The sequence below is a fragment of the Haliotis cracherodii genome, unplaced genomic scaffold, assembly GCF_022045235.1.
Source record: "Haliotis cracherodii isolate W230 unplaced genomic scaffold, xgHalCrac1.p SCAF_12, whole genome shotgun sequence".
Classification (NCBI taxonomy): domain Eukaryota; kingdom Metazoa; phylum Mollusca; class Gastropoda; order Lepetellida; family Haliotidae; genus Haliotis; species Haliotis cracherodii.
The window spans coordinates 11,962,235-11,984,362 of NW_027266267.1; the positions used below are offsets into that span (position 1 = coordinate 11,962,235).

Genomic DNA, 22,128 nt, shown 5'->3' on the forward strand with positions numbered 1-22,128 from the left:
ATATCACCGCTCGTAGTCACTGGCTTATATGTAGTTACTCCACTGTCACAAAAACATGTTGTCAAGCCTCGCTAAAAACAATGTTTCTTCCTAATACAGGATATTACATTCTCAAAGTACACGTGATCGCCTCTATTCACGTGCACTACAACGACCTATGTCAATACTATCAAGTACAACTAATAATACCAACACCGCGGTTTGAGGATTTAAGTGTGCAAAGTTGTATGCGTCTGCACGCGGATTGTTATTCAACACTTTATCAAAGTGTTGTTATTAATAACATTAATGATTGACGTCCAATGATTTCACCTTGTAGCAGACTTTATATATGACATGGTACATATCCTCTCTACTAGGTTCAAGGTTTGGACTTCAGGCATGATCAAATACTAGTATTTAAGTATGGATAGTACGAGCAAAAACAACTTTTTCAGTATCTTAGTATGAGAAAGGTCGTGATCCAAGTTAGCCATTTTATCATATATTTGTACCGTTATTTTCTACATCTCCCATGAAGGACTTGCTCATAGTAAAGAAATATTTCTTGAAAACCTCCTAAATATGCATTTTGTTACTTTAAACATTTTAGCCTTAACAATGCATTTAGTGCCAAGCATGCTTTTGTTGAAATGAAATGAACAATTCACAATAATATTAACTCATCTGGTAACATTCATGATGATGTTTAAATGTTTTCCTGATATTTCATATTATGCCTATCCTTTGTCCAGAAAGGACAGTTATCCTACTTTATGCGTTAATTCCATGGCCCAGATTATTGTGATAATGAAGTCGAATGTTCAAGTGGCCCAGTCAATCAAGGCAATGTGTAGAGTTGCATCCCGTAGTCGTCCCAGGATCTCCTACTCTCACTGATTATGATCATTGGTCTGTCAGCACAACACCCTTCCTCGCTGGTTTCACTACAATCAATCTGTGTCACGTTGCTTTCTCCCACATCAAGCTGACACGCCGTAATATAACCTGAATACTGCGTAAAGCGGCGTTAAACCAACTCACTCACACATTGCACAGGCACCGTGATGTACACAACGACCGCCTAAATATGACATGGATATCCATGCGTGGTTGACGGGTATATATGTGGTGTTGCTTTGTGTCAAACCCGGAAGTTGAAAAGGCTCACGTGAAGTAGATACTCCCGACTACCAACATGTGTGTATGTTAGTAGAGCAGTGTTTACAAAATATTAGTCTGTGCAAAATCTTTCATGGAGATCCAAGTACGTCATTTGTGGACTATTATCCTGATCTCATGTGGTGCTAGATGTAAGTATTTGTGAATTATTAACATAAAGAGAGTACAGTTGAACTGCTTCACTGCACACAACCCAGTAGAATGTATATGCTCGTGTATGCTGTACAGTAGAATGTATATGCTTGTGTATGCTATTCTTTGGAATTAAAAAGATTCCGACCAATCCTTCATTAAAGAGATTATTTTAGTCTTGTGATCGTTAAACTCTAGCGATAACAACCTGACTAACGTAATTATATACGCTGTGCACAGGACTTAACAACAAGCAGGCCTCCACACGTTAACCCTCTAACGTGCAGTACGTGATGTCCTAAGATTACATGCGTAATTATATGTCGCTGTTCACAAGGGTTTTGTTCTAAACGATTGTATGATGTGTACATATAACATTCCTCTGTCCCATAATCACCAGTGTTAATATGCAATTCACTGTGCGATCACTGGTGGAATAGCGCACACATTGTATGTGTAATTCAAGGCAGTAAAGTTGCATAGAAATGAGAGGAAGTTAATCCCCGGGCACTGACACCAAATCTGCCCCTCTGTGTACAGGTGATATCGATTTAGTATTATTTGTCCAGCAATAATTCACCAGGTCTATATATACGGCATTCAAATGTGTACAATGACACCACCACGGGGTCTTTGACAGCAATGTAGGTCACAGGTACAAGCGACGTCCTGACTATTTCCCACCACCAGTCCTAAAACACACCACCGACACGTCAGAGGATACCTTATGTCAAGTGAAAAGTACACGTTTAGGGTTACGGCATTTTACAACAATAGGTGAAGGGAAATGGGGTTTATCGTCACGTTCAAGGTTACTGCACTTATATAGCATTATACATGCATGTGTTCGTGTGCGTGTGCGTGTGCGTGTGCGCGTGCGTGTGCGTGTGTGTGTGTGTGTGTTGTGAGGTGAATCGGTGGGTGAGGGTGTATTTGTGACGTCACACTGTTGTCCTAACAATTGATTCTGCGCCAGGAATATACTAGCCATACGGAACGTGCATTTTAAAAGTGATACAACTATGTGATTATGCAAAATGAAGAGAAATTTGGTCCTCATTCCTGTTCCCGGGATCAACAGATTTTCATGATATTTCGATTCCGTAGCATATTTAAACGTCTTTTTATATGACGCTGTAGCAAATGGAATTTAAATGGATGTGACAGCTAAAACACTGAGATTTCGCAAGAACACACGACTTGCAGTAGGGGTGTATAGCAGTATAGCACATGTCACAGTGGTATCACAGATTCAATCAAAACAAAGGGAGATAAACGATACCTATCTCGTCACATTAACAATAAAGATATAGTCTTACATTGATGACAACCACACCCACATGTTCAATAGACGTTTTTGGTGAGAACTTTAGCTCATATATAATACTATCCATTCTATGCCATAATAACATTGGACCTTTTTAAAAACAATACATACGCTAATATCATGACCAGTCTCTTAAGTACAACCTCTCATCAACAGCAATGGAATCCGTAAGACACCACGAGGTACATTCCCATTGAAGCAGATGACCCAATCAGCAAATCAAAATCCTCAATATCATAAATAACATTCCCACTAACATGAAATACATGTGCTATTCATTAACCTGGCCTAAACGAAGAACAGGTAAGCATGAATACTATGAATAATACCGTTGTCAACAAAACTGTATAACACAAACAAACGGTTTTGTGCAATTTCTATTTTTTTTTATGTAAAAAATTAAATACAACTTAAAAACATCCATAAATTCCTCACTGTTGCAGATAAAAAAAATTGCATGTTTGCATGTATAGCAGGACCAACCTGTACAAAGCATGCTTAGTAGGCTTAGTAGACTCTATGTTAAAGTGGTTGCTGAGATTGTGCAGGCTCATTCGCGATATTTCACATTCTCAAATTGCACTTACACAGGTTTTATACGTATTTGAAACGTTAGGGTATTTGTGTTTAATATGTCGAGCTTTTCTAGTCACAGATGGTGAGAGTGTTATCGTTAGAGAGACGGACACGGCCAGATTCAGGTGGCAGTTACCCGAAGGAGTATCTGTCCTTGTAATGTCTGTGCTAAACCCAAATGGAACTGGCATCCTCCTCGCTAACAGATTAAACCGGCACCAGATTCTTCCTTCATATGAAGCCCGTGTGAACTTCAGTGGGAACTTGTCGGCGGGGCTTGTGTCCTTTCATATGAGCAATGTCAGCAGATCTGATGCTGGGACTTACACGTGTGGTAACGGTGGACTGACCGATATCATTCCGAACTGCGGACAGACGCTCATTGTTCTAGGTGAGTGTATATCAATGCAATTCCACTTTTAGACCCATATTTTCTTCCACAGGTGCTGAGAGTCAGACTACAGCCATCGCCTCCCCTGGAGATAACAGTACAGTCAGCTTCATCATCCCACAAGGTGGTCTTGGAACAGGATCGTCATTCTACTTTGTTACACCAAGTGGTTTGGTAGCCTTTATTGTATTCTCATCGGGAACATTTGTCGCCACAATTCCCTACAAAGATAGAATAGTGTTTGAAGGCAGCCATTCCTCTGGGAACATCACATTTGTCCTGCAGAATATATCAAGATCGGATGCTGGGCGGTACACGTGTGGCAATGGGGGTGCTTCTAACCTGATACAGGGTTGTGGCTTGAAACTTATTGTCATTGGTATGTTGTTTACAATTTGATAAGTGAATATATCTTCGTGTTATTAATCCATGATCATCAGCGAGGTAAAGGACAAATGCACAGGCATAATTCCACACACAACATCGATGTGACAGCATCAAATCATATATAGTTATTCAGAGAGTATTATTATAAAGAATCAAATTCTTGACGAAAGCCCAAAATGAAATAAGGATTAACTGTCATCACGTGTGGCATGGCTCATTATATTTAATCACCTGATGGCTTAAGTACAACTGGCTTGCCGGGCCCAGACTCGGGTATTCACAGGCCCACTAGATATAGCTTGAAACAACATTCACTCAGTCATTCACATATTCACATTGTCTTTCTCTTTTAAAAATTAGAGCACCGACAACCATTCCAAGTCGCCGTGAATATCTGTAAGATTGTTGAAGCGGTGTTTGGCAATATTCTCTCATCATTCCAGGTGAGCCGACTAAGCCAGTCATATCACTGCAATCTACTCCCGTGGTTGGCAGGAACGTCACGATGACGTGCTCATCTACATCTACAACAGTACCTGCAGATCATGGACTGACCTTCACCTACACCTGGAAGATAGATGGTCTGAACCTTACATCGCAAAGGGGCGCTCGTCTAACAGTTCCGGTTGAGAGTCATAACCCACCAGGTGTCACCTGTCACGTGGCAGAGGATAAGGGCCTGGGAAGAGACAGTGACGTTCTGATGTTATATCCTGACTGTAAGTTTATAACAATAGATTGACAGATAGTCATCTGTATGTGGTGGTGGTACGTGTTGTTAGACAGTGTAACCACAGTGGAATGTCTACAACTTTGAACTGCACACAAACGCGGTGTGATGACATGGTTTCCTTATCCCTGAACACTATTCCGATTGAATTAAACTGAACAAAGATGGATTATACTTTCCTAACTTGCCTGTACAGCACAAACTGGAAGGTATATAGCGTATATAGTAATACTCAATAGTGAAATATTACTTGCTGAACAAAAGTCATAAAACCCCTGTAATGATGAATATGCTATTTGGAAGGCACGTGTCAAGTTACTTTTATAAATAGGCTACTGTACGTGTCTGAAAGTGTTGCTTGGTTTGTAATATATCTAAAACAAGGCTTTAAGTTTGAATTGATTATAGTGTAACACTATATATATTCTTATTCTAAAACGACACATGTGTTTCTCCTTGATATTACGAATGAAAAGTTAAGAAGAACGTATTCAGTATTGAGTTTTATTTCTAATTATTTGTCATTTACAATCGAATTGCAATTACTTTTGTTTTTACGTTTGAATTGATTCGTAGCACTGATCTTACAGATCCTCCGTACAATGCCAGCATCTCGCCAACATCTGTACAAGTCAAGGAGGCTGACGTCGTACCCCAGGTCACGTGTGTCAGCACTTGTCGACCTACATGCTCATATTCCTGGAAACAAGGATCTCAGACAGTCGTGACTGGACAGGTCCTCAGTCTTGGAGCAGCAAACAGGACCATGGCTGGCAGCTACGTGTGCACGGCGACTAACCTATATGGCACAATACGGAGTCCTGCTGTTTCACTTGACGTCCAATGTGCGTATGGCTGTATTTCATGTTAGAGTAAATCATGCTTGTGATAAGAGGCGACGAACGACATCATGAGCATAGATTCACGGCAAATGTGATAACATGACAAACATTTAAAGAAATAATATCACCGCGCCTGATCACCCAATCCCTCTGGTCGCCTTTTACGATCCATTGTAACCCAGAATTTCACGACGTGCTGAGAACGATTATTACTGGAAACTGAACGCTGACATGCAGGAACTAGTTTGTATGAAATATGGAATATAAACCACAGGTGGTCAAACTTACTTGAGACATCATATATATTTACAGAGATGGTTTGCATATTTCAGCGTCTTCAATGTTGAATTGCCATATTTTATCTAAAATGAAGTGGAGATACATATCACAATGTTTCTTTATGCGCATAATTAAGACGAGTCGCATTACAACTAAGACGGACGGACAAAGTAAAGGTATCATTTAAATCCGCCTTTCACTCTTCAGATAAACCATCTGCAGTTTTAATAGCTAATGGTCAGTCCAATGCAGCTGAAGTTGACGAAAGAGGCTCTGTGGGTCTGTCATGCGCAGTAGACAGTAATCCTTTCTCCAGCATATCCATCATGAACGGCACTATTCGACTGAGCCATGTGACAGAGGCTACCGACGTCAGCTTCAACTGGACTGGAGCGGATTGTCTTGACGGCAGCGTCTACACGTGTCTTGCAAGGAACATAGTTGGTGAAACGACAGCATCAGTAACAGTAAATATAAAATGTAGGTACCTTGATGAGACTCTAAAGGTATCTGGTTTAATATCCAAGATATTCACACATCTATTGATATATTCTACCGGCACGTATGCTACCTGGAAGAAGTATGACCAATAATGAGCGTAAATATTATGGGAAATTAGAAGGTCATATGTTGACTCATATCCTCATACAGACCTGTCAAGAAGCAATGTATTTGACAAGAAGGACGACTTCTATAAAGTAACTGCATTGATGATTCATCATGTATAAAACTATAAAGTCACTGTCATTGCAATACAATACTTGACAAAGAAATATTTTGAATGCAGGGAGAAACACGTGAAAAGAATGACTTTATACATTGAAGGTTCCCCGCGGCTCAATTTCCAATACCCCACAGGGAGGGACGTGTATGTTGACATAGGACAGCCAATCAGATTACAGGTGTACATTCTGGCCTTTCCACAACCGACCTTCACCTGGTTTAAACAGATTGGAGGTAGTGCAGAACCTGTCGACCTGTCAAAATGGCGCCAGTATGACGAGGCCATGAGGTCATATATTGTCACAGATATTGTTGAAGAGACGGATTATGGAGTGTATTATTTAAACGTCACAAACACACTTGGAAGGTTCCGAATGCAATTTCAACTTGGAAAGAAAGGTAGGTTTGAATGAAATAATTGAACTCGCCTTTTACTTGCAATATAAGTAGTTTTACCGAAACATTATTACAGGAAACTTATGAAGGTATGTTATTGTTTGTGTCCATGTTTGCAAAGGACAACTGTAAAACAAACAAAAAATGACTGATAACACACACATAAACACACCCTCAGAGTGATTGTTTTCTTGTGATCATATCATGAAACTCTACGTCGTTTCCTTGTTCAATCTATACTATGTCCCTCATCACATACAGCACCGCTTTCTGTACCGGAGAACTTCCAGTGTCAAAACAAAGCCGGCAGCTACATCCTTCAGTGGACACCAGGTGGTGATGATGAGACAAGAGGCGTAGGGTTCCTGGTGGAACAAAGACTGCCACAGGCTAACTGGACCACAGTCTCCGCCACTGTTGAAAGTGATGGTGTGAGGAGACAGGTGGAGCTACCTGAGTCTGGAGACAGGACCGTCTTCTTCAGGCTCTATGCTGCAGAGGGCACTGCAAGGACGTCACCAGTGACGGCATCATGTACATCATTCACTGTTGCAGTCAACAATTGTAGGTCACACAGATAGTATTTTAACTTTTCATGGTTTGATTTTTTTGTGCTCACGTTTATAACCTAGCCAATAAACGTGTCCTTAATTTATCGATGATTATAGAAAGATGATCATTAAACTTCCATTACGCCTTGATTGTTATTGAAGTTTTCATATCCTTCAATGGTTTGAGAATACAATGAAGCAGGTAAAATGTGATACACTTCTATTCAGACTAAAAGAAAAAGCGAAAATATTTTATTGTTCTAACGTGGGCTTTCAATATTCAAAATTCAAATACTTATCATATTTCCAGCCGATGACTTTGTTTTGATAGATGAAGCTATCAAAACACAAAATATTTTTTTCTGTATTCAGGTGAGCTATCGTTCGGTGCAGGCGTGGGCGTTGGCCTTGTTGTTGCAGTAGTTGCTGTAGCAGTATCCCTGGCTATAGTTTGTATCTGCAGGAAGAAGCGACTGTCACTGAAGAATGGTATGTTTACATAACTTATCAAGATGAGATATGCACGTCTCCCTGAGACAAAGCACTAGCTCATGATATTGCCACATGATATGGATGACAGTTCACTCAGAAATAAGGGAAGATACTTAATGGACAGACAATGTAGTTTGGTTGCTATGGAAAGATGTTGAAAGTTGTCTGAGGAAGCGGACTGGTAAAGGTTATGTCAAGTTCATTCTCAACTGTACACGATGGAAACTTTCATCTAATCTCCCGCATCATAAGGCCACAAATGATGCCTGGTGACAGAAACATAGGGACCTCAGACGTGGATGGTACACCATTTAGGGTGATGAAAATGGAGCTCCACTCAGAATAGGATACTAGAGTGCCGGTCTGATATTAGCTTGTAAATATGACGTAACTCTTGCAGCCACAAGAAGGTATTCCATCGCAAAGATATGGTCCTTTTACTGTACATTATATACATGTATGGATAGTCAGCGAACCACTTAATACTAGTACCGGCCTCAACTAATCTCATCGTCACGATATGGCTGAAATATTGCCGATGTGACGTAAAGCATTAACTCACTCACTCACTCAACTAATCTCATCGTTCCCTTAACTGCAGTCTTGTGGTGTGCCAACACGAACGTACTGTGAAGGATTTTACTACTCCAGAAGATGTTTGAGATCTTTAGTGAGTGCTACATTGGAACAGTACCTTGCGAGTAGGACTACTCCATGAGATAATCTGAAGTGTGTGGATATGGCCTGTGGAGCTGCAATTACCTCACAGGGAGCAAGTTGTTACATTCTCCGACACACCAGCTGGGAAATTGCAAAGAAAATCTCACAGAATGAGTGATATCATCAGGATTTCAATTCATATGTGGACCATCTTTTCAAAGGCATATGCACACAAGATATTGAGCGATCAGCTGACAGCAAAAACAAGAAAGGTGTGGGATCTTCCCCATCGGAACTAAGAAACCTACGAAAATGAGTGTATTTGACTGTAGTGGTAAGTACGAAGGGACACAGCTGAATTATAAGCTCCCCCAAGGACAAGATCTCAGAAATTCACCGATAGGTGTACTCACCAGATTCTGAACTGAGACAGTGGCTTTCGTGGCTGATATTAAAGCTCAAACTCGTAGCTTGAACTATTGATAATCTTTCTCTTGAACGATCTCATGGAATGCAGTGGCAAATCATCACAGATATGTTTGATTTCTCTTTTGATATACAAAGAAAACCATTTACATGGGGAGGTCTTCTCAGCAGTGTCCTAATTATTTGGTCTGCTGGGAATTGCGGCTCCTGCCATACTGCCAGCCTAGAAGATTCTTCAACATTTAAGCACCAAGAAATAATTAAGGTGGTATGTTGAAATACCAACTGGACACAAGGTTTCTGAGGAGAAATAGCTAGAAGGTCATCAGTACCGGAACACATTGAGGACGGAAGATTACTGAGGCTGTTGTGTTTGGAAGTGTCATCTCCAGGCAGCTTCCTGTCTTCTTGGATGATAGTTCACTTAGCTGTGGGTGTGCAGCTTGTCTGCACCTTTGCCGTTGTGATCAAAGTATCCATACAGCCTTTCTGATGGGAGAAACTGGCACCAGTAAAATCAGTTACCAGTCCTCGCTAAGAAACAACTTCACTCTTCCTGATAGTGCCACTTGGGATACTATCCATGTACTAATGGGTCTAATTTCACTAACGTGGGTTTGGTGTGATGGGATATTCCATTGTAACTGAAACAAATCATTCTATTTTTGTTAAATTAAATGCACATTATTTTAAGAAGAAAATATCAGTTGAGGAGCATTTCCCACTGCTTTTATATAACAAAAATAAGCACCTTAAACATACAATTCTAGCTTTGTCGCTGACAAGTTGGAGCGCATTTATATATAATTCTGAATTTCATTACGGAAACGATTACTTTGCAATGTATTAATTATACCTGTATTTTGAGTAGGCCTAGATATTTCATTCTTTTGTAAGGAGTGGTTAGAATGATATGAAAAAGAAAATGTAAACATGTGCTGCACCACACTGTTGATACACTATTGATGACTGGGAGGATTTGATCACACAATAATAGTTACGAACATGACACGGGTACAAGCTGTTATAATGTGTGAGATCTGTGCTTTCAGATCCGTCGAGGCAGAAAGAAGAGGAGTCTGTGTAAGTACTTGTTGCTCTTGATATATAAAAAGTAAGTTCTGAAACATATTGTTGCTGAAATGAAAGCGAAACAGATGTGTAGATCATTGTACTAACTCTGTTATAACTTTATTTCAGTATAGACTATATCACTTGTGATAAAACGTAATTCGCAGAGGAAAGTTAATTCATGTTATATGGACACACACAATAGAATGTCCTGCAATGTGATCCTACTGTTTCTGTACAGATATCATGAAGTAGCTGCGTCTACCGTGACAACCCAGCCAAGTCGCCAGCAACATCGTCAGTCAGGTAAAACAAGGATTATAGACTTTATATAAGTTAAATACCTGTTTACTGGACCAAAATAAACCAATATTGACCGTGGAGGAAGTCTGCAGTCGATGTTATTTTGTTCGGGTCTAAAAGAAAAAACTCAGTGGCCTCAAATAAAGTCTATAATTGTTCATTATATAACAAAGCCATGAAGTCACATTCAAAATTTGATTGGAGTCAATAAGCTTCTGTCGAATGACACGTGACCGCTCCTTCGCCAATGTGGCGGAAAATGTCACGTGTATACAAACAAAAGATATATATCCAATCCGCCTCAACCAAGGGTGTATTGTTGTACTGTATAATCTACAAACGGAGAAAGATGGAAAAGTACATCTCATTATTAGTATTTTTGTATTTGTAAGGCTTATCGCCATTGGTTTCTGATGTTAGCATACTTATTTACATGTAAGGGAGTCTTCACCAGCTCGAATAGCCATTGTGGATTTGATTAGACTGTCAAAGGTACTTAAGAAAGAAATTATTGATCTAAAGTTTCAAATACAAGGAGCTGCTGAGAACGTGAATGTTTCCACCTGATTATCGTCGATCGTTTCAGTTATATGCATGTCATATGTCCTTGATTCATAAAATATCGTGGCCACATGAATGCGAGGAGGATTAAGAATGATCACCCACTGCAAGTGTTTATTGCGAGCTTAATTTTGTTACATTTTGGTGTATTGAAGTGTGCATGGTTCGACACGAAGCGACCACAGGCTGATGTGTAATAATACCATTACAGGCGCGGGGACATCTGGCAGCACTTATGACGCCCTCACATCTGACAGGGACACGCCAACTGAAGCACCAACTTACGAGAAACTAGAGAAACAGTACGTGAACATGGCGGTGTCTGCTGATGATGAGACCTAACTGCAATCATCAAAACAGTGTACAGTGTACGAAGGACAAAGTGGCACATTCACAAGTCACATAAGGTCTTATTGTACGTCGTCCATGGGGTCTTGGCTCTTTTCAATTGAAAGCGTCTGAGGCGCCATCATTCGAAGTGCCGAGTTGCGTCCCTTAGGCGTGCCAGACACCCGTGATCGTGTGTATCTCAGATTCGTTGTGATTACCCTGCGAAGCTTTTCAGCACAATACCTGAGCTCTTTGGTTTCATCAAATCAGTTTTCCTCCTTCACCAATCTTTAACGCCATATCTATAACTGAACAGTTCTTACACAGCTGCGTTAAACTCATTACCCAATAAGATCTACAATCGCTAAGCAACCAAACTGCAATTACATTGCTTTTTCTTAAACTATATTTGATTTCAGAGATGTACATTGTTTCACCAAAACAATCTTATTTCCAGAAACTTATACATATTTACAATATTATACATATACATATTTTTAAAGACAGCTTAAGAGAGATTCTGTATTCTCTGAGGATGGTCAGATATAGCTGTAGTCACTAAAGCGCTGTGCAGTAGGGAACAGTACGGCGGGTTTCACAAACACAGATGCCACGACGTAGTATACACATGAAGCTTCATAGTAGACTTGACGAACGCATGAAGCGTTAACTTATTTTCCAATCTCGTGAGCGGAAATATGATATTGAGGGGCAGCATTACCCAATCGTCACTCAGTTATCTATCTCCATCTGCAATTCTTGTACCTACTAGAAAACGACGAGCTTCGGTTCGAATATAAGATTCGCCCTCTTTATAATTCTAGCTTTGTCAGCACCATAACCATGCTCGTGAGTTTCACCAAAGTTGACTAGCCCTGATAATAATAATCACTAAAGCACGGTTAGCTAACTCACTCAGCTAAACAATTGTTCAACAAACTATATACGCCCAAAATATAAATATGATTTTTAACATGTACATTATTATCAGTCTTACATCTTTCATTTAGAGCCTCTTGATATCCGTTACCTGTTGCGACAAGAAGATCATGATAATACCTGACACCAGCTGTGACGATCAACTCACAGAGTCTATGTCACGATCCGAATGTTTCCCACCATTGGAAACATCATTGCTGACAGTGCTGACATGTTTGTTTATTTCCAAAAATGCCATAAGCTCTGTGTGTATCTTCAGGAGAAAACCGTTGTTTCAGTGATTGCCTCCGTTGTCAAGCGGAATGTCAGTGGTATCAAAAGACATAAAATGATGGTACTTGTTGTTACCCTGCCTGGCACTCGACATTAAGGAGATACAGTACAATATGTCTGAGTTGGGTATCTCTTCACACCATTACTGTATAACTGGCATAAGTCTAGACTCGTACAAGCAGCGACATATACACATACATCCACGTCGCTTTGCAGTGCAATAGCGACATGAAAGTCTTTTCAAACCCCATTTCATCTCCCCTGTGTTCGGCGATGATCGCAGTTTTAACAGCTGGTTATACATCATATTTTCTGCTCGAGGTTTGACAAGACAGACCATAAAAAAGTGTAAATCTGTGTTATAAATCTGCAACATTACTATATAAATTATGTACTTTAATAAATATGTCAATTGTCAAGCAGACTGCGTTGTTTGTTCGCCACCTTCAGCAGTGTTAAATTCGCACGTGTAACACAAGGTTCAAGTGAACGTGACGGCCTTGAAGCTACTTTCTTTAAGGATTGAAGTCGTATTTGTTGACGTTCATCAGCTGATGAAGACAGTGTCCCACGTGAGCAAATTCCATGATGCGTGAAGTTGATGAACGTCAACAAATACAACTTCAATCCTTTTATTGGCATATACATAAATCATAACAAAACAACCCATTAAACATCAAACTTTAATTATTTAAACGAACTATATCTCCGCGGAGAGTCGTGACGTCGTGACGTCATCCTTCCCAAACATTCCATTTGGAGTGACATCTACAAACGACAATGCCATTCACTTGATATAGAAGTTGCACCCAGTAAAGTTGGAGTTGGAAAGAAATCCAGACCGGCTGAAGCTCAGAAAGGATTGCTATTAACGTTCTGTGAACTTTGGGTGTGTGTTTAAATCATACTTCGGCTGCTGATGACGGGGATTACCGCTTGAGGCGGCGCGGTTGGGCTTCCCGAAGCAATACACGACAGTGTGGAGCTCAGTGATTTATTTTGGTTGTTCGAGCATTCTCTGTTGTAGCTTCGAATGGACGCTTCATTTCGGTGACCCGACATATACATAGGAAAGACTGCATTACACCGGATACCTTCTGACATCTTTTATTGTGCTCACAAATGTTCGGTAACAACTTCCTTATCAACCAAGGTGTCTCAATTATCGACTGCTTTAGCCCTTGGATCCCCGTTTTATTATCTTCTTTAGGGTTAGGGTAAGGGTAAGTTTACCTTATTTAAAATTACTTACCTTTTATAGTTGAAATTCGTCTAAACTGTTGTTCTTGAACAACTGCAAAAGGCATTCGTCGAATGATGATTTCATTGTCTCTAGCGTGTGGATTATAAACACGCCAAATACAAAAAAATCCTCAAAATATGAACTGTACATGTCAGTGGTTGCTCCCGTTTTGGGTAGTGATCTCTTCAGTGCTAATCTGAAATAGATGTAATATTTTCATGTTTCGTTTTGTCTGATACTTCCATTTCATAAATAGAGCTGAAAATATAATGCACACCAAGAATTTGATAAACTTTGATTAGCTGGATTTAGGCTCATTTTGGAAAACATTTAAAAATGTTCTCATACCTTGAAGAATTTTGTGTTTTTCTTCGTTGATTCAGACTGATGTAACGACTCGTATTGCATAAAAGATCTGCACGCTAACGTCGAATAAACCAATCAGGAACCACTTACCTTCAGAATTTTCTCACGGTCCTATGTTCAGCATCCCATAATTCCACAGTAAGAAAAACATACAAAGTCATTACATTTTTCGCTTTTATCCACTTTTAACAGAATTAAAATACACAGCCTAGTTATTCTAGACCGGAAGTGGTGCATAGAGTTCAAATTTGATGTCAATTTTTACCTAGTTTTCTCCGTTTTCGTTTTCTCTTTTTTGGCGCGTGATTATCCTAGTATATGAATATTACGTGATCTAATCCAATATGGAAGGTAGGTATCCGGTGTAATGCATGTGTACCTATGCATAATCTGTTTGGCTTCAAAGCCTGCATCATTCATAGCCTGAAACTAGTTTTACCTAATGATTTACAAGTATACCATTTTTCGTGACTCAACCCTTGTGAAATGGCATCCTTAACACACTGGTTAAATAGAGAGGTAGCTTGAGTGTCGGTGCTACCGATAAAGGTTTTCAGCATTCGAACTGGACAGTTTGGCTCACCAGTTGAGTACATTCTTTTGTCAGCCATTGCCTCTTCATTTTTTATGAAAGTTTTATTGCTGTGTTTCGCGTGTTAAACAAGCATATTCAACACAGTTTTCGTCACTTTTGAATTTATGCAAATGATGACAATGTAAGCTGGTGGTGGAACTCTAAACCCCTAGATACAAAATGAATAGCAATATTGTACTAAGCAGCTTGACTGAGTTTGATAGGTGAACTTTCGGCATCAGTGAAATAAACAGCATTTTTTTGTAGATCCGCCATTTCAATGACTTCTTTGTGCTGAGTTGGTCGCGAGCCACCACTCTGCATCCTGTGCTTCAGAAAAACTCCTAAGGTCTGATTTGCTTTTTTGACCAACTTATCATGAACAATGTCTATCTGTCTACCAGTGTCAGATAAATGACGATTGATGGCAGCTCTAATGTTTTACATTGTGTTTTTGTGATATTCTTAAGTGGTGACGACATTTTCTCGGAATGTTTAGGTTTACCCTCACAATAAAACTTGGCCATCTTCTCAGCAAGCGCTTCCATGTCGAGCACCTCGTTAAAGTCTTCCAGGTGCTAATCTGAAATAGATGTAATATTTTCATGTATCGTTTTGTCTGATACTTCCATTTCATAAATAGAGCTGAAAATATAATGCACACCAAGAATTTCATAAACTTTGATTAGCTGGATTTAGGCTCATTTTGGAAAACATTTAAAAATGTTCTCATACCTTGAAGAATTTTGTGTTTTTCTTCGTTGATTCAGACTGATGTAACGACTCGTATTGCATAAAAGATCTGCACGCTAACGTCGAACCCATTCGACAGAGGTGTCACTCCAGTGCATCTGATGTCGAACCCATTCGACGGGCGACTTGCATAACGCCACCCCAAAATACAACTTGCCATATCTATTTACCAAGAAGGCTTTGCGGAACATTTAAATTGCGTATGATATGCATAAATGCTCAGCTTGCTAAATATAAAAACTTTTTGTAGTTTATTTACCTCAAATAGAAAATCCCGCGAGTTATAAAGGTATCGGTCAAAAGGTGGAAAAGGTATTTTTGTACCTCATGGAACTTTCTTTCAACAATGCACAAAGCTGCAAACCCAGGTAAGAGGGTCAATTCTGAGAAATTTAGATTGGTCATTGCAACAAAGTTTCTGGAGGGATATGATCGACTTGGAGTAGTAAAACCTGGGCCTCCTGCAGCCAGACTTACATTCCATTTCCCTGGTAAGACCCAGGAGAAAACCCTAACCCTAACCCTAACCCAAAGGTAAGATGTCATGCAATGATTGTGTAGTGTGTTCCAACAGAACTGCAAGAAGGCATCAGACCACATTCATGTGCAAGAGCTGCAATGTTTACATGTGCCCTGTTCCATGTTTTGAACGGTATCATTCATTAGTAAATTATAGAATAACATGCTACCCAAGTCTTCATGATTAAAAGCCAACATGTACTGTTTTGTGTTATTTATCATGTTCATGTTACTGTTTACAGTTATGGTTGTCGGACCATCATTCTTTTTGCAAACATCAATACAAAAGAAAATTCTTTGCCAATCAAATGTATATACATATGTTAATGATAGTGTTACTGTTTCTCTCTATTATTTATGTATTTAGTATTTTCTTGAACATATTTTGTTTCATGGAAAAATATTAATTAATGGTACTAAATACTGACTTATTCAAATGCTCCCTTCGAGCATCAATGGCAGAGACACCTGAGTATACATTATGATATACCTGGAAAGTCCTTGCCTGACATATTAAAGAAGAAAAAATGACAATATAACAGTGACTGAAAATGTTACAAGGTGCAAATAATTAAGCATTAATAAATCTATCTTCAATTTGAAACCAAGGAGGAATTTTAAATGTTGATATAGCCTAACTTTAATTTAAACGTTATGTGAAATTGTTATAAATTCAGTTATGCTATAAATTCTTGACCTGGATAATGTATAAAGTAAAGTAAAAATATATTAAATATCCCCAATTTTATATATAACTAAAATTTCTTATATTTTTTAATATTTTAATATGTTTTAGTATATGCATCATGCAGTTGAGAATATCTATCAAAAGCATGAATGTTATTGTGAAACAAACATTTTGTCACGCCCTTTTTTTGTTCACCTGCTGTGGACGGTGATCATTGCCGATCCACGATATCCAGAGACGTATTGCGTGGGGCACACTTATTATTGTGAAAAAACAATTATCAGCGTGTACATCGCAGAAAATATGAATCATATCCATTTATGTTCAACGTAACATCGAATGATCATTCTTAAATAAAAGTTCAAATAAAAGATACCGTGAAACTTGCATGTGGAATGTTTATTCATCGTCTACCGTTTCCGGGTCACGGGAGCATGCAAGGTCAAACGGATTAAATAATACGTCAATTATATCGTCAAAGTCATATTTTTATTTCATATTAGTGGTGATTATAGATAGTATGTATTGATTTGTGTTTATTCTGTACGTGACCGGCGAACGATTTCAAAGACACGGTGTTTGAAGTGATTATGTAAAATTACTTTCATTTAAAGTTGCTAAATTTGTTACATTTCTTAATTATGTTCAACAGAAGGGTGAGTAAATGAATAATTGTTCATTATTTGTGTCAACATGATAAAAAAAATCCTAAAATGTCTTTGCTGTCACTGAAATGTGTCTGTGCTGTCACTATTAAAAGTCTGTGCTGTTACCAAAGATCTACTGTGCAGTGTAATCAGTGTTTATTGACCCGAATGTTAATGATATTCAGATTTTCATGCAACAAGCAAACATACAAAATACATTACCATAGATGTTTTCTTTGTCTTTTAATACATATATGTTGAAACATTTATTGAACACTATATGTCTGTGCTGTCGCCTTATATGTCTGTCCTGTCACTTTTTGACAGTCAAATATACTCATTATATTTGATTTTTTAAATAACAATTTCGGAATCCAAAATGCATGGTGACAGCACAGACACCTAAAAAACATACACATCAAAAGACAACATTTACCAGTTATTTTGAAGACACTGCACCAATATAAATTGCTTGGGCATATGGTGCCATGATAGTACTGGAAAGGAAGAGACCTGCAAAGACCTTAGCCTTCTGGCTTACCAAAGGTGCAATTATTATTTGTATTTGTACTATCTGGTGACAGGACACACTATTACTCTGGACAAGATTACTGTTGCCAAAAATAATGAATCCAAGTGGAAAACCAACAGCGTTTCTGCTGTTATCAGCCTTTCATGGTGTCATGCTACATAAATCACCAGGGCTTTGGGAAGTATTTGTTCCCAGAGACTTAAGATAATTTGAGAAAGTTTGCTTTTTATTTGTGGACAACAAATGTCTGCATATTTCTGCATATTTAAGGTATTTTACTGGCTAACATAAGGTTAAAGGTTGTAGCAGTAATTTGATTAGAATGCTGCATACATCTAATAAATATCTTCATTGTCAATTAATCTGAAAACAGAATTATGAGTTGTTTTCAAGAAAATTCATTTGGACAGGAAATGTTACTTTTTTAGAGAATGACCCACATATGTTGACGTATGACATCACTACCGGTGACCGACTTTTACAAAATGGCGTGTTGACTGTCAACAGTACGCAGGATTTTACAAGGGGACTTTCGTTGATTCAGGGTTCGTATACCGTATACATAAATGTGACATGTAAGTAATCAGACCCATTCTGACAATCTTTGTACTGTTATTTGTTGTTATATTTTTCTTTGAAACCAACGGAAATAGTCAGAAATTCTGATAAATACCGTTGTTGTGCGTGATTTTGCGTCAGTCATGGCGTCACACTGGACAGGAACTTCGACAAGTTCTGTTGAAAATATCAAATCATTGCAATGTATATATTTTTAATTACCTGATTCTCCCTACGATTCTTTTCCCGTGTTTATTCTGAAAATGCTGAGCCAATGTACTCAACGAATAGACGAATGGCTTTATTTACATTTCCAACAAGTGCACTTATTTCAGCGTTTGTTTTCACACCTCATTTATTTTACTTCATTACATCTAGACAATTTGTATTGGTGACATTGTATTTAGCGAACCTTGGCGAGCTTAATACATAGTGTATATTCCTAATATAAGCGAGATAACCTCTTTATCATATAATGTCATTCTTTAATTCTGTGCTTGAAAATAGCTCTCCCACTCTCACAAACATTACTGAAACATTGCAAGTTTTTCTGGAATGCGCGCATTAATATTTATTACGTCACTTGGTAAGTGATGTGTCAGTCGGACTGTGACAGTAGCCAATATAGTTCCAACTAAAATCTGTTTCTTTTTCAGTGGCGAAGCAACATAAACGCAAAACAACAATTGTTTTTACTTGCATTCCGTGGCAATCCATCGGTCTGTCCGCTAGAGTAACTACCCTTTGTCAAAGGGAAGCTATTCTAACCCTAGTCTATGCTGGAGACATCACAGCCATGTTCAGACGTTGATGACATTCGGTCTGTCCTGTCATAACGTTAAGAAGTGTAGTCAGATGTAACAAACGAAACAAGGTAACAATTCAAACATATTTTGGCCAAATCCAACTTTTTTAATTTGTGGAAAAGGTTTCAAGCCGCAGAGGTCGACAAGCACAGATATGGCTACTGATCCCGCTTTACCATGTTTGCTGGGCCTAGTGCCCTCGCAAAATTGTTTCAAAGTTTATATCTCCAAAGTTGCCAAAACTTATAAAATGCCTTATCTACATCACAGTTAGACACTGATTTTCAGTATATTAGACTGTTCTTTTGATAATGATAGCAATTATCCGTGTAGTTAGTCCAGATTCCCGATGGTTAATTCTGATTCGATCGCCGAAGGACAAGGGCGACTCCCATGTTTCTTTGGAAACACTGAAAGTAGTCCCTACTTGATATCGACAAGATTCTTACAAGAGAAAAACTTCCAAGGCTTGAAGACAGGTGGTATTTATCATCCAAAATCATTCTTCCAACTTTTACATTTTGTCAACAATAATAACTAGTGTCTTTGGATATCAAATATATCAACACGATTCTTACAAGAGACAAACTTCCAAGGCTTGAGCGATGACAAAGACAGGCGGTATTTATCATCCAAAATCACAGTCATGGTATGTGAGAATAGATCCATTGAGTTCATTATGTTCATTATGAAAAAAACACAGAAGATATTAACTAGAGTTCAATATATTTAATTTAAATAGTATCTACAGGTTTCAGATCATCTATGCACAGAACAGAATCAGAATTTATCACATTATTAACCATTCACCCAGTGATTATACACAATGATAAATAACATATGCATGTACAAATATTACATATATTCTCCAGTTTCCTTACATAACATTCCCCCAAGGTTGGAAACACGAAGAATCTCACCGGAGTGTCTTTTGACATCAAATATATCAACACAGGTCTTTAAAGTGTAAACTTCCAAGACTTGAGTGATGGTAAAGACAGGTGGGTGAGATTTTATTTATCATCCAAAATCATTCTTCCAACTTTTACATTTTGTAAACAGTAATAACTAGTGTCTTGAGTGTTAAAAGAACAGCTAAGCAGCTCCAATGGCAGAATTATTGATGTCCTTTGATTGTGATGTCAATGTAACTGAAGACCTCACAATACCCTGCAAAGCATTAGGATGCAATTTCATTTGAGCGACAGCTGCTGTGGATGCCAGTCTTGGGTGATAAAAACATCTTTCAGATGATGGATATCTCTGAGTCAATAATGTTTCAAGTGATGCAGCCACTGGCCATAATAGTTCTCCACAGTGTTTATGTCATGTTAGCCTCGCAAATATAATCTTTTATTCAGAACCTATTTTCACAACCTTTCCTATTATGTACAATTACTTCCGTAATATTTAAGACAAAATACTTTTTGTCCTAAATCTTTCCCTATTGCCACAGGGCATCAAAGCAAATAACCACAAAATATGTACCTATGTCAGGTATTGGTGTTGTGGCAGTAGTCCCTTATTTGACATCAGTGTTGGGACAATTGTCAGTTATGAATATGTAGCCTTGGCAAAAGTTAAATAAAATCCTGCAAGAACCATTGGAAAAATTTGAGGTATACTTGTCTTTATTTATCCCTATGGAAAATAACAATAGTTAGGCCAGACCTTTTTTTTTAGTTTAGAGCTTTTGACAGCGAAAGATTTTGTCATATGTCGAAAAATTATAAAAGTTGAAATGCATTGAACAGTAGTTTCTTTGGGACTGATAGGAGATAAAAAAAATATATAATAATCTCGGCCTGGTTTGTGTTCTTATAAATAGTATAAGTCTAAAATCTGACAGCAGCATTTCATTGTCATTTTTATTGCCACAGGGATTCTTACAGATGGACATATATTAAAAAACTTGTCATTCTGATTGTTTTTTCAGAGTTTCATTTTTCAGGTTGGTTGATAAGTAAGTAAAACAATGTCAGACCTTATGACTGTCAATATGATGTCCACGTGGAGTGTGGGGGCACGGGTGGCCCAGTTGTCTAAGGCACTGCGATTCGCTGTGCAGGGTTGCGTCCCTTTGGCACGCCAGAAACCTACGATTGTGAGTTTGAATCCCGGTTCGCCCCAATTATGTTTCCAGGTTTGTCAGCACCATACCCGTGCTCGTGGGTTTCACCGAAGTGGTAAACATCTTAGACCTGCACCACCTGGGGCTTTCCTCCCACATTAAGCTGACACGCCGTGATATAACTGGAATAATGTTAAAAGCAGCGTTGAACCCAAATCACTAACTCACTCCACGTGTTTACAAGCCAGTGGTTCAGAAACCCATTTGAGGTAACTGGTATCAAACATATGTGTGAGATCGAATTCCAGGTGATTGGCTACTCCATGGTGATGACCTAAGGTCAGATTATGAGGGACTACTTTTCTGATTTTAAGTCATTGATAAGTTACTCATTCTTTCGCTCGTTAGATACCTTTTGAAACAATGTATATCCCCCATGGTTACTGATGCTATAACCTCACATATGTCAATACAATAGAGATCTGGACATACACATGAGCATGATATGAATATTTGGCCATATAATGCAATCTGTTCTGAAAATAGACAGCTCAATACAACATTGTTTGCCAGAACAAGATAATAGTAACATGTACACATGGAGACCAGTCTCATAAATATAAGATCTCACAAAATTTAAAAGAAAACATCAAAATCTTCACAGAAAATAGTTTGAACAAAGCACATTTTTTCCCCATAACAAACAATTCAAGGTTACACATGCATGTTTGCAATTGAGTGATGAAGCATCTCTAACTGTTGTGACCATCTATTGCTACATGGAATACCGTTACATAATGAGTTGTTACGCAAACATTTGA

The 22,128-nt window shown here is 38.5% G+C and overlaps 1 protein-coding gene and 1 pseudogene across 1 annotated transcript; one reads left to right on the top strand and one right to left on the bottom strand.

Moving 5' to 3' along the window:
• The first annotated feature begins 1,155 nt into the window (after nt 1–1,155).
• LOC139457548 (contactin-6-like) lies at nt 1,156–11,368 on the top strand. The gene is made up of 11 exons (XM_071238925.1): nt 1,156–1,292; nt 3,640–3,966; nt 4,418–4,693; nt 5,295–5,549; nt 6,033–6,305; nt 6,651–6,947; nt 7,206–7,508; nt 7,868–7,984; nt 10,126–10,156; nt 10,386–10,450; nt 11,220–11,368. The coding sequence occupies exons 1-11, from the start codon at nt 1,235–1,237 to the stop codon at nt 11,348–11,350; spliced, it is 2,133 nt and encodes a 710-aa protein (XP_071095026.1). The 5' UTR covers nt 1,156–1,234; the 3' UTR covers nt 11,351–11,368.
• Nucleotides 11,369–13,250: 1,882 nt separating this feature from the next.
• On the bottom strand, nt 13,251–15,281 carry LOC139457023 (uncharacterized; annotated as a pseudogene).
• Between the last annotated feature and the right edge of the window lie 6,847 nt (nt 15,282–22,128).

Excerpts from the sequence above, each read along its gene's own strand:
- LOC139457548 (XM_071238925.1), top strand. The coding sequence starts at position 1,235 with ATGGAGATCCAAGTACGTCATTTGTGGACTATTATCCTGATCTCATGT. Across the intron at positions 6,306-6,650 it reads AGTAACAGTAAATATAAAAT|GTTCCCCGCGGCTCAATTTC; the intron begins GTAGGTACCTTG and ends TATACATTGAAG. Across the intron at positions 7,509-7,867 it reads CACTGTTGCAGTCAACAATT|GTGAGCTATCGTTCGGTGCA; the intron begins GTAGGTCACACA and ends TTCTGTATTCAG.